At 39.8% G+C, this 12,783-nt stretch overlaps 1 protein-coding gene across 2 annotated transcripts; it reads right to left on the bottom strand.

Annotated features, from left to right (window-relative positions):
• Positions 1 to 943: 943 nt before the first annotated feature.
• rundc1 (RUN domain containing 1) lies at positions 944 to 12,524 on the bottom strand. 2 transcript variants are annotated; one of them, XM_041778250.1, is made up of 6 exons: positions 11,998 to 12,524; positions 8,650 to 8,658; positions 8,032 to 8,190; positions 5,704 to 5,902; positions 5,496 to 5,591; positions 944 to 5,076 (listed from the first exon to the last, which is right to left on the bottom strand). In XM_041778250.1, the coding sequence occupies exons 1-6, from the start codon at positions 12,382 to 12,384 to the stop codon at positions 4,214 to 4,216; spliced, it is 1,713 nt and encodes a 570-aa protein (XP_041634184.1). In that variant the 5' UTR covers positions 12,385 to 12,524; the 3' UTR covers positions 944 to 4,213. The 2 variants fall into 2 exon arrangements, with proteins under 2 accessions (XP_041634184.1, XP_041634185.1); XM_041778251.1 differs by lacking the exon at positions 8,650 to 8,658.
• Positions 12,525 to 12,783: the final 259 nt, after the last annotated feature.

The raw sequence follows: 12,783 nt of genomic DNA on the forward strand, positions 1-12,783 counted from the left end.
AACTGTGAATATTAACCTCATCTAACAGTCAGATCTAGATTGTAACGCTCACTTCAAAATATGACAGTGGTATTAAAATGTGTAACTGCTATTTGGGTCCCCCTTGTGGTACTGCAGAAATATGCAAGATTGCACAAATCCTACATGGCAGTCCATAGAGGGGACCCTACCTATATATAAATAAAATGCTTAATCTTTATTTTAGAAAAAAAAAAAACTAAAAACCATTTTATATTTTCAGGTGATTAAACACTAATGTAGATAGGTGTACTGTAAAATATCATGTTTCATTTTTTTTTCTAATGCTACTATGCTAAATATGACATACTGCACTGTTAAAGTTATTGTAATTTTAACAATAAATGTTCTACTATTGCACAGACATATGTATTATTTTTTAGAAAAACTGCCTGTAGTTAAAATTTGAATGATGTTGAGGGAAGTAGGCCTGTCAGAATTAGTGGATCGCTATCAATTGAGGTCCATAATTAGTGCATTAATCTTTAAATCCCTAATGTTTCATTTCACTATTAAAAAGTCAGACAGCTCAGTACACAAGTCAAAAGTGTTTTTGAGCGTTTATCTTTTTATCTTCCACTTATTTCTTTTTTTAAAATCATTGTTCCTTTTTCTGTGGTCAAATTAAAGTCATAATCCTTGAGCTACTATAAGTTCCTATTTTTTCCAAAATAAAAGTAGGTCTGTATCAAGAGAGAGAGTCAATTACTCTTAGTTTAAGACAGTACAAAGATCCAAAATGACACAAAAATTATGTTAAATGTAGTATAGGTGAATTTCAAAAATGTATGTTCTTTATGTGAACGATAACATGATGGTTGTACTTACAGTTTGATTTAACCACTTACCTTTACACAGCAGGAATGTATTAAAGTTTGACAAAAACACAACAGGACAAACACTCAGAAGCAGTACAGTTGTTCATTTACTGTTTAATATGTTTACAGCAGTTGATTTGCATTAAACATAATAAAACAAACACATTTCCAATATATTACATGTGATTTGGTAAATTAAATAAAACAACATAAATATAACTATGGTACTTAAACAGTTCAGTGTATCTATTGTTCCCAGCTACTTAACATAGTGTTATATGTCCTGACTTCATCAGCTAAAACATGAATCAAATAAATTAACATAACTTTACATGAATCACAACAAAGAAGCCAAGAAAAAATGGGAAACAGGGACCAAAACATGGCATTATGTTTAAACTACACAGCTAAACTGAACACAAAGAATCCTTCTACACTGTAACATAAAATAAAGCTTTAACATGGAAATGTGTTTGAAGATGCACTCTTCAAAGTGCGTATTATGGAATCAGCTCTCCACTCAGAGGTTTGATACAAACATGAGGGTCCACAAACATACAGCAGATATGAAATGACCTCACTTTAACAGTTTTGTACATTCAGTTTTTAAGGTTACGGTTCGTGCAACTTAGCTGTATCAGGAAGATAAAACAAGCTAGAACATCATGAAATCAACTCTTAACAATATAATTTCAGTTGGAACGAGACCTGGAGTAGGAGAGAAGCAGCAGTTCATACAGGGTCTAAAATGATCACACACCTGAAACAATGTGCAAAATAACAGCTTCAGAGGTTTAAAAGGGAGTTTGGAGCATGTAGCAGCTGCATAATGAACTACACTTGAGATTCATGTTTGCCTGGCGCATTTGGGCTGGGCGATATGGCAAAATAAAGATGCATATATAACAATACAATTCTTATGAATATATTTTGACACAACTGCTGGTTATAGGAGTATCTTGATACTGACTTGGTGTGTATAGATTGTATTGCTAGTGTAATGCAGCTCCAGTGATACTGCTCCTAAAAAGTGTTAATCATGGCAGCGTGGTAGGGCAGCTTTGTTCTGGCCCAGTTTCACTACTGTAGACGGGAACAAAGAAAAAACGGGGGAAAAGACACAGGCAACGTGGAACTGGCAGAAGGGAACAGCGTGATGACTGTGGGGCCTAGCAGGGCTGCTGTAGCCTGGAGAGACCAAAGAGTTTGATTTCACTTGTGTTTGTTTACATGTGATAAAGTTAACTCCTTTTTGGGCTACATTAAGAGCTGAACTTAAATATCTTTTAAAGAAAATCATTTTTAAAAAGCAGCAAAACTGCTGAATAATCCTTTTATGTTAAAAGACAAGTCCGTGTTTAGGGGACATGATGTCTGGAGGGACTGCAAGCTGAGCTACCAGTACTGATGCCAGCACAGTTTTAAGTTAAGGCTTCCACTTGCACCAAAACAAAAGGACACAGAGATTAAAATCAGTAAAAATACTACATACTTCTATAAATGCATAATTATTGAACTAAAATATGGTTTAAAATAGGAAGATCTGCCAATCAAATCTACAACAGGAAAATGTATTCTACTGCAGGAAAATGTATATATTCTGTTGAAAACCATATTTCTTGAGCAGGAGATGTATTTCTACTGAAAAAAAATGTATTTCAACTGCAGGAAAATGTATTTCTCCAGAAAGAAAATGTATTTTACAGCAGGAAATGTGTTTCAACTGTAAGAAAATGTATTTGTACTCTATTATTATTTCAAAAGCTGGAAAAGGTATTGTGCTGCAGGAAATGTATTTCTACTGCAAGAAAATGTAATTCTATGGCAGAAACATGTATTTCCACTGCAGGAAAATGCATTTCTACTGTATGAAAATGCATTTCTACCGCAGGAAAATATATTTCTACTGTAGGAAATGCTCATCTACTGCAGGAAAATGTAATTCTATTGCAGAAACATGTATTTCCACTGCAGGAAAATGTATTTCTACTGTATGAAAATGCATTTCTACTGAAGCAAAATGTATTTCTACTGAAGGAAAATGTATTTCTACTGCAGGAAAAGGTACTGTGCTACAGTAAAACACATTTCTACTGCAGGAAAATGTATTTCTACAGCAGAAAATTGTACTGTGCTGCAGGAAAATGTATTTCTACTGCATGAAAGGAAATTTATTTCTATTGCTCTCAAATATATTGTACTGAAGGAAAATGTATTTATTTTGCAAGAATATGTTTTAATACTGCGGGGAAATTTGATTCTACAGCAAGAATATGTTTTAATACTGCAGGGAAATTTAATTCTACAGCAGGAAAATGTATTAATACTGCAGGAAAATTTAATTCTACTGCAGGAAAATCTATTCTGTGACACTTTATTCTACTAGTGGTGAATATAGTCATGTTGTGGAAAAATGTATTACTATTGCAGGATGTTTTCTAAGGCAAGTAAATTTATTTATACCTGAGAGAGCTGGTCTCTTTAATTGATTTAAAGGTGTTAGAGAAGGCTGCATCTGGCTGTAGATGTTTTCACTAATGACTTTCTTCTCTGTGACTCTGGAGTTGGCTGATCTGTGTTTGGAGTTTTATGTTTAATGCTTGATGTCTGTTGTTCTGTTAAATGTGCAGCTACCTATCTTGTACAGGACACTCTTGTAAGTGAGATTCTTACCTCACTGAGGTTCTATCTGATTAAATAAATGTACTTCAAATAAATAAACTGGAAAGAAGAAAGCTGCTGTGGTTATTATTCTCACTGTGTAACAGGCTGCTAGATGTGTTTATCTTGAGTGGTAATGTCCAGCGTTCATCAACATGATTCTTTGCACAATCATGTCTCCAGTGCTCATCATCGCCCAGCCCTGATGAAAATGTACATTTCTTATTTCATTGTGACCTGAGTGCTGCTTTTGGGCTCTACAATCAACCGATCTGCTACACGTGATCCGATTTATAGCAGCCTCTTTGCTACTGTGTTGCAGCCACAGTAGGGAGACTGTTTCTCCTCTTCTCTAATTGGATTTTCTGTGTGGCTACAACGTTACAGTACTGATTACTGTACAGACTCTCTGCTGCAGAGCTGAGAGCGCGGTCATGTTCACAGGTGGGATGATACTGTGCACAGGTCACAAAGGTCAGGAAAGCTTCGCTAAAGACGAGGTAATCTCAAACTCCACTCTAAGGCATGTTTACAGTACGAGTAGCATTGTCATGTTGACATTTTGGCATCATAAACATAGAGAACAGAATCACCCATGCATGTACTGTAGACATCATACACGTCACGTCAGATGGGCGCTACTTAAAGACCTTTAAAGGTTAATTACTTGAAGCACAAAGTCATGCTGTTGGTGTTTAGCTGATTTATGATTCTCTTCAGAAAGCGTCTTTGATGTTCTTCAGCTGCCGCACAGCCAAATCAACGGGGAGGTTGAATTTAAGGTGGCTGATGCGTCCCAGGATCCTCAGGGCTCCTTCAAAGCCGGTCTGAGCCATGTAGCTCCAAGACTGATAGTGCGGATGGATCAGAGTCCCAGATTTACACAGCAGGTTGAGCCACGACACCAAACGCTGCTCATTCAGCGCCATGCACACCAGCGCTTTGAACTCTGTGTCCGGTCCACGTTTGTAGCGTCCGTGCTCCTTCAGGACTGTGTGGATCGCCCACAGCAGAGACTGTTTCGGGGTGATGGTCACTGGGCCGCCCCCTACAGGTAAACTGAAGGACTGCGAGAGCTGCCGAGCTGGTGACTCAACAAAGGCTTTCCCATTTTTGGAGTGGTAGAATTTAACAAAGAGTTCCCATGGGTGCATGTTCTGCGTGGCGGGTCTGTAAGGCAGCAGACAGGAGATGGGGGCCAGCACCAGGCTCATGGTCTGTGAGGGCGAGAAGAGCCCGTGTGCCAGCAAGTCTTTGAGAGCAATCGAGAGCTCTTTTCTCACAGCAGTGGTGAGCTCATCTCGGGGTCCCAGTGATGTGTTGCTGGTGTAGTTGACGACGTGTTCGAGGGCGGGCTGTCTGCAGGAGCCCAGGACTCTCACCTTATCTACGGCGGCCTCCAGACGCTGCAGCAGGGGGCCGTAGTCTTGGCCCGAAGACTCCTGAGGCCACATGCTCTGAGGAACGTGACCGGGTCCACAACCGAATTGGCTCGCTGCAAAGATCTGTAGCACAGCGAGGGCTTTCTGGATCAGCTGTAAGCCGGTTTCTCGCATCTTCTGGGCCTGCTCAGGATCGACTGCAGGGAGACAGAGGAATGTATTCAGAACAGAAGGCTGATTCCTTATATCTTTTCACAGTTTTCTATTTTGATCTTCTCTTTTGCTCTTGTGCTGACTGCCCCAAAATGTTTTGAATGCATAGAGTATTTCATTTTAGCTTATTCAGAACCTACCAGTTGAAACATCCATGACATACAAATACCTTATCCAATGCCCAAATTACCAAATTTTTCATTTTCCTGCATTTACATGACTGCAAATGGGACAGGATGCAGTTTGGCTGAGTAGCCTGCATGCATTTTGTGTGCGGTTAGCATGGATTTCCTCGGTCCTCTGTGGATCAGATGCAATCTTTGTTTCCATTTGCACAGCTTAAAAGCATGCAAAACCCACGCTATTCCTTAGTGAATCTGTCCCTCAGTTCAAACTAACTGACCTTTCTTCTTCACTCCTTGAGCTCTGGAGTTGTTCCCTGGTGCTTGTGGCTGCTGGCTGTGTCCACCATCTGACAGGAGAGGGTTCCCTACCTCGTCTAATTGGAGGAAAAGAAAGTCAATCATTTAAGAATCAATTGTTAGAAAAAGGAAAATAATAAAGAACCAGGACAGTGTGATCCAGTTTGATCTCTGTCTGAGACGATGTACCCTGGATGAAGTTGATGAACATTTCCAGGTCTCTGATCTGGGTTTTGAGCTGATCCACCAGCTGCTCTTTAACACGGGCTGGGTTCACTATCTGAGCGATGGCAGCGTCCACTCTCTGTCTCAGCTCCTCGGGCGACAGGTTCCCAATGTCTTCATTCAGGTTAACATCAAGCTTTTTGATCAACTCGTCAATAATAACCTGCAAGATAAGACATATTAGAGGATAAACAACAAGCTTACCGAAGGCTAACTTATCTTAAATTATCAGATTCTGTGTGATTTCCTCTATTTATAATGTCAGAAAAAAAAGTCAGATAAGAGTCACATATGAGCAAAAAAAAAAAAAAAAAAAAAAAATTGATTTGGGTCACTTTTATCTGCAGTGTGAGCATAATCAAAAAGTCTCCCCTACATGGACATAAGCACAGCCATGCTAGCTGTCCTGTGAGGCTGTGTTTTTGGCACAGTTATGCTCCGAGGTTAAGGCTAACATTAGTGGTGTTAAAAAATAATCATTTCCATCATGCATCATGATGCAAATATGGACGATTCTGCATCGATGCAGGGGCAGCTCATAATTTTTGCAGACAGATGCTGCTTGTTTATTAGCCCCCTTGTAGCTGGGCCAACTGTTAACACTCAAATAGCAACCTGTTTCACTTAAATTGGGGCTTCCTTTTATGCATTTCAATGGCAGTCTTGTTTTTTTGCTTTTTCATTAGTAACAGTCACATGTGATGCTACTTAACCAATCAACTCCTGTGCTATTACTTTGCTGGAAAGAAAAACTGCGTTTTGCTGGCCTGCACTGAAACTACCATTGAAATGCACTGAAAGAAGCCCTGGTATTTACAGTGGGTCCAGCTGCAAGGGAATAAAATACACAAGTAGCGTCCATTTGGATGGATTTTGAGCTGCCCCTGCATTGATGCAGAATTGTGCACGTCTGCATTGTGGAAATGATTATTCTGAACACCACTAATTGCAACCTTAATCTCAGAGAATAAATGTGCCAAAATACAGCCTCACAGGGCAGCTGGCATGGCTGTGCTGTTGTTTATATCAGGGGTTTTCAACGTCGGGGTTGGGACCCCATTGGGGGTTGTGAGACACTCAGAGGGGGTCTTCAGATGCCTTAAAAAACTAAGAATTTTTTGCCACTTTAATGCCATTAGAGCCACTTTTGAACCCCCTTTTACCACTTAATATGCCCATTTTGCCACTTTAACCCATTTTTGCCTTCCTTTTGATCATTTTTCCACTTTTATCGAATTTCTGTCATTTCTAACCCATTTCTGCTATTTTTAAAATCCAATTTTACCACCTTTCCTCCCATTTTTTGCCAAAAGTAACTCATTTTAGCTATTTTAAATGTCCTTTAATTCTGTTTTTAACAAAAGGATTTACATTTTAAGAGGGCTACTCATTACAAAAATGAATTATAATTCCGTTCTTTGATAAGATGGTTATTATTCAGATAAAATTTAAAATACCACAGCTTAACATTACAATGGTCCATGATTTTGCTGGCCCCCAGTTTGGCTGGGCCCCAGAAAGCCCTCCCATTTTTCCCCCCAAATGGGCAGCCTTGTCTGCACATGACTATTCTTGAATGTGCATGGTTGTGTTCAACCACCTTCAGGTACAGTAGAGGTCCCCGGCCTCTGGCACCTTTATTTGGGGGTCGCGGCTCGCGGGCTGAAAAGTTTGAGAACCCCTGGTTTATATAGGGGAGACTTTTTGATTACGTTCACACTGCAGTTAAAAGTGACCCAGATCTGATTTTTTCTGACAGTATAAACAGCACCAGTCACACTAAATCTGGTCTTTTTATAAGATTTAGGGCACTTTCATATGTGGTATTAAATCAGCTACATATCTGATCCAACAAACAAAAAAATCAGATCTGAGAAACAGATCACAATTGAGCATTAAGGCCTGCAGTGTGTTTTTGCCTTTGTGTCAGTCTACAGTTAATGAATAAATAAATAATAATGGAGTATTAAAGAAATATTAAGGAGTTTAAACTGCTTGAACGGGTTTCCAGCCTACGTAACGGCACACTCATGGAAAAGCCTGGAGCACTTCAAAACAGACAGCGTCAGACCTGTTTCACCTGAGGTGACGCGTGTAAACACAACATTATGTGCTCAACATACAGTCACTGACAGGTAAGAGATGATACTGACTGTTAAACAACAGCTTGTAGATCTTATCTTATCCTTTCTGTTGGGCTGTCTTCTAATATCACAATCATTTGTTAAAAAATATGGAAGTTAAGGCTGATAAAGCAGACAGGACTGGACTCGTGCTTCCCCACAATCCCACCTTCTGCCTCTCCATGACGACAGACTGCGGCAGCGAGTCGTAGCTGCCCTCCTGATAGGCGAAGCGCTCCAGATCATCCAGCTGTGTCTTCAGCTGGAAAATGAGATCCTTCTGTTTTTCTCTCTGAGCCTCCAGGCGCTCACGCTTCTCCCTCTCGCTCTGTCGGGAGGAAACACACACAATGGTTTTAAATTGGACAAACACAGAGAGACGAGTGACCACAGGGAGGGAACAATGTGTAATAGATTTCAGTGGAGATAGGACTTTTAAAATAAGGCTGTCAAGGTACCAGAACTTTAAACTCTGATATGATTCCAGCAAAAATCAAACAATATGGGCACCCATTGTGATAGCTACAAAAATGGAAGTCTTGGTTACCAAGTATTAGATTTTAGTCATCCGAAATTGCAGGCAAACTCCTGCACATTGCCTTGATTGCAGGACTACATTGGCAACATTTCAATGCCATTGCAATTGTAGGAGTTTGCCTGCAAAATCCTAAAGTATAGAGCATTTTAACAACCTTATTTTTGAAAGTGTTGTATTACACAGACAAGAAGCATGTTTATGCAAATTTAGATAAGGAATGTTTGAAAGCAACGTGAGTTTCATACTCACCAGATCTCCCTGTAAGTAAAGCATGTAACAAGAGAGAAATGACATGACCTTTAGGGTGGGGTATCAATGAGCACAGTGATTGCACACAATAATTATATAAGGTTTTGCCCCTGTTAAGACGAAATGTAAAGAGAGAGGGAGGAAGGAAGAAAGCAGGTTGCTTGAATAAGGCTGTGTACACAGCAGCCTTTATTAAACAGATAATACCCGCTGGAGGCCTTTTCATTGAGCAGGCAGCGCTGTGAGTCAACACTTGTAGCAGAAAGCAACATTGTCGACTGAGATAAGAGATCCCTGGAGACAAAGCGAGGTGGGCGCAGCAGCCTCGAGTGTGACGCAACATGCTCGCTTCAATCAGCTTTAATCAGAAGGTGAATCACTTCTGTCAGAGCGAGAGGCTGCAAAACCACACACAGAATCTCTGAGCTTTTTAGTGTCTACATTTGGATCTGAGCATTAGGGATGTAACGATACTTCATAATACAGTTTAGAAAAAATACTAAGAAAGGACTGTTCAAACTCATGAAACAAAAACCCTACATCTTTCCTAAACCAGCACCACCAACGATAGTAACTTAAAAGTCTGACTGAAATCTACAAAGCAAAAAAAGAATATATTTTCTGTATTTTTGGGATGAATAATGACGACTCTTTCTGCATCTCATTAATTATTTTATTTTCAAGGATTACGGTGATCTTTACTATCCCAAAGGGGGGATTTGATTCACAGCAAGTAGTACCACATAAAGCATGATACAATCAGGAATAAATAGTAGAAAATGCAAGATGCATATAGAAAAAATGGCAGTAAATTAATATTGTAAATTAATATCATAATGAGCTATTAAAAGGCTAACTGCAGAATAACTTTTCACTCTGTCCTGCATATTGGAAGGACTAGGGGTGGGAATTGATACGATTTTATTGATATCCATTTTTCTTACAGATTTAATTATCTTTCAGTTCCTTTATTGATTCCTTCCTGTGAATTTTCTTAGAAAAAGTAGACTTTATAGGTTTTCACAGTTAACACCTCAAATCTCAAATCATGTATGAGATCAGTGACAAGCGCTCTTCAATTACCAGCTGTGATAAACTGTTTCAAAAACGAAAAGTAATACACATCAAGTGTTTGGGATGAGAACATGCTAAAATGTGCATTTTTTTAATTGGAAATGTCTCAGTCAAAGCAAACTGCTCTCTGTATCTCTGAGCCTGAATTTGAATAAAATACTACTTCTCATTTTCTTTAAAAGATAAAAATAAAAATAAAACTAATCACTGCATCCCAGATCTCTGGGCATTCACAAATAAATAAAAATCTTGCACAAAATGAACAGCTCTTGTGCAAAAGGATGCATGATTTGCATTTAGTCGCTGTTTGACAGCTTGCACGCTGTGCTCTTTGCATCATTTTTTGGAGAAATGAAGCTACTTTCAAACTGCTTCAGCCTGTTTTTATGACTGTCCGGCATGTTTACTTCCTCAAATTCTCTGTTCTTGTTCGCCTCACTGACTTCCTGTTGCAAGGCCGTGTTTTTCAAGGCATGTGTAAGTAGGGCATTGATAAGGAAATCGCTAAGATTAAATGTCGATGGATTCAATTAATCAGTTTGGACTTCAAAATATCTTAAACTATCAATATATATTGTGTGGTAGGTTGTAGCTCATTTTAATGTCAATTAAAACAGTCAACTGATCAACTCTGACATTACAGCACTAAAAACCATACTTTCCAGCAACAGAGAGTCTTTCTGGAATTAGCTAACAGGAAAAGAAGTGAAAGAGAAAAATCTTTCAGTCCCAAATCTTAATTCTAATGTAAAATAAACAGTATAAGAAAAACCTAATTCAAACTATTTTTTTTGACAAAACCGTCCAAGTCTGACTTTATAACACAATACTAGCACAAAAACATTTTGCAGCAACAAAGCATGAATTTTAATCCACACTTTACATGGATAGAAATAGATGTAAGGTTGTCATGATACAGAATTTTTAGAATTACATACATTTGTTGGTAATATCTGGCAACAAAGACACAAGCCTCAGGCACCCAGAACTGAGATATTTTGTTCGTTTATTCCCCCAAAATGTTGCTGGCAAACTACTGCACAGGCAAGATTTAGATGTACCACAAACCGGCAAACAATGGCCCCCAGTGAAGCAATTAGCATGCGTGCAGCTGTAGCTGCAATTTTATCGGAACTACATAAAATTTCTTTTTTGAAAGAAGAACTGAAAACTTTTCTTGGTGAAGAAGACATCATTGCTAACTCCTGGCCTTGATAAAGACAACAGCTGCCTATTGAACATTAAATGGTTTATTCCACAGAGCACCGCATGTCTATTACACCATATAATTTGCTGCTCTAATTAGCCTGTAATGAATGTGACAGACACTCAGCCAGTCACCTTGCATGTTTTTTTTTTTTAAAGGTTCTGCCCCACCTAAACACTGTCTATGGGGTGTTGCCTAGACGTATGTGAAATATAACCCATGCCATGGATATACTAAACAGTCTATATGGCTTGCCAGGTTAGGGTATATGGCAGGGGTGTCCAAACTATGGCCTGGGGGCCAAATACAGCCTGTGGTCCAGTATTGATTGGCCTGCAGCAAACTGTAGAATAAAATGAAACATTACCCACATTTGAACATGGAGCTTGTGCTCTGCTGTATTGCATTTCAAAGATTCAGCATAAGACTGTGCTACTATGCTAATTCTGGAAACAAACATCTCAACAAGAATTTATGGATGGGGTTTTGTGTGACTAAACTAAGACAACACTGTACAACCTAAAGGCATTGGCAATCAGAATAATAGCATCTTTTTTCCTAACTCTCTGATGAGTTTTGGCAGCAAATAGCAGAACCAATAATATTCCAGGGGCTGAGCCAGCAGCAACTAGGACCAGACAGGACCCCCTGAAATCTGATTGACATCCCCAAAAACTTATTATTGTCCAATAACTCTCATGTTGCCTTATTTAAAGTGCTTGCCTGGACAGACTCCCTCCTCCACCCCAGCTCCTCCTTTATTCTGTTTTTGGCTTAATCAATGCCATTTATCTAAAGTGGGTATTGAATTGGCCCCAACATCCTTTTAGTATTTCTGTATGTGGCCCCCAGTGGGAAAAGTTCAGACACCCCTGGTATACAGCCTGTTAAATTGGTTAAATCTAGTGGAGGAAATGCTTTGACACGGTTTTTGCAAATGTGCTTATTTTTTGTCGCCATAGTTTGATTTGTGTTACCATATCTTATCAAAGTTTGACATTCTGGTATCGTGCCAGCCACAGAAGCATTATGTGTTATCACAGCTCGTATTTAAAAGGATTCCTCACCGAGTTCTCCAGCTGTTTGGCATCCTGAGCTCTACAGCCTACAACATGAGGGCAGCCCCTGAAGGCGAACTCCTCCAGCTCCGCCAGCATCCTCTCCTTCTCGTCGCTCTGGGCGTGAACTATCTGCTTCAGTCGGAACTGAACCTGAGCGAAATGAGAGGTGAGAGCGAGGAGAGAAGAGTTCAACAAGTCCTGCTCCTCTTCCAGCTTCTCCATTCTGGCCGCCATTTCCTCCCGGCTGGCCAACGACGAGCCTCTCTGCGTTGGCTGGCCGGTGCTCCCGCTCTCATCCTCGGGACTGGCCACAGCGCCGACCGGTGCCCATCGCTCCCCTGCGCCGGCCAACACAGCTTCGCTATCCGAGGCTGACAGCTCCTCCGTGGACATTTTCAGTGAACGAGTTCACTCCAGTAGTTAAATTATGTCGTCAGTTTACAAAAAGTATATTCCCGAAGGTTTGTTTTCTTACGCTGCGCAGGAAACAGCAGGGATCAACATCGGAGAGACAGGTGTAACGCCATCTTGGGAAGGATGATTCATACGTCAAAGCGGGAGCACGTAAAGTTTGACGCAAAGACACAAATACCGGACGTGAGTTGCGTGTGCCTTCAGAATAAAAGTATCTAGCGCGCATCAAAGTTTAAGTGGAACAAAATACAATTTAGAACAACATGTACAGTTCATAAAAACGCGAAAAGCAACCATCGGGATAAGAAAAACACCTAAAGAAAGTGATAACAATAAGCTACAGCTCATAACGACCTATTGCAGTATTTATTTGTTCAA

The sequence above is a fragment of the Cheilinus undulatus genome, linkage group 21 (assembly GCF_018320785.1).
Source record: "Cheilinus undulatus linkage group 21, ASM1832078v1, whole genome shotgun sequence".
Taxonomy (NCBI): Eukaryota; Metazoa; Chordata; class Actinopteri; order Labriformes; family Labridae; genus Cheilinus; species Cheilinus undulatus.

Excerpts from the sequence above, each read along its gene's own strand:
- rundc1 (XM_041778250.1), bottom strand. The coding sequence starts at position 12,384 with ATGTCCACGGAGGAGCTGTCAGCCTCGGATAGCGAAGCTGTGTTGGCC. Across the intron at positions 5,903-8,031 it reads TCGTCATGGAGAGGCAGAAG|GTTATTATTGACGAGTTGAT; the intron begins GTGGGATTGTGG and ends CTTATCTTGCAG. Across the intron at positions 5,077-5,495 it reads TCAAGGAGTGAAGAAGAAAG|TCGATCCTGAGCAGGCCCAG; the intron begins GTCAGTTAGTTT and ends GTCTCCCTGCAG.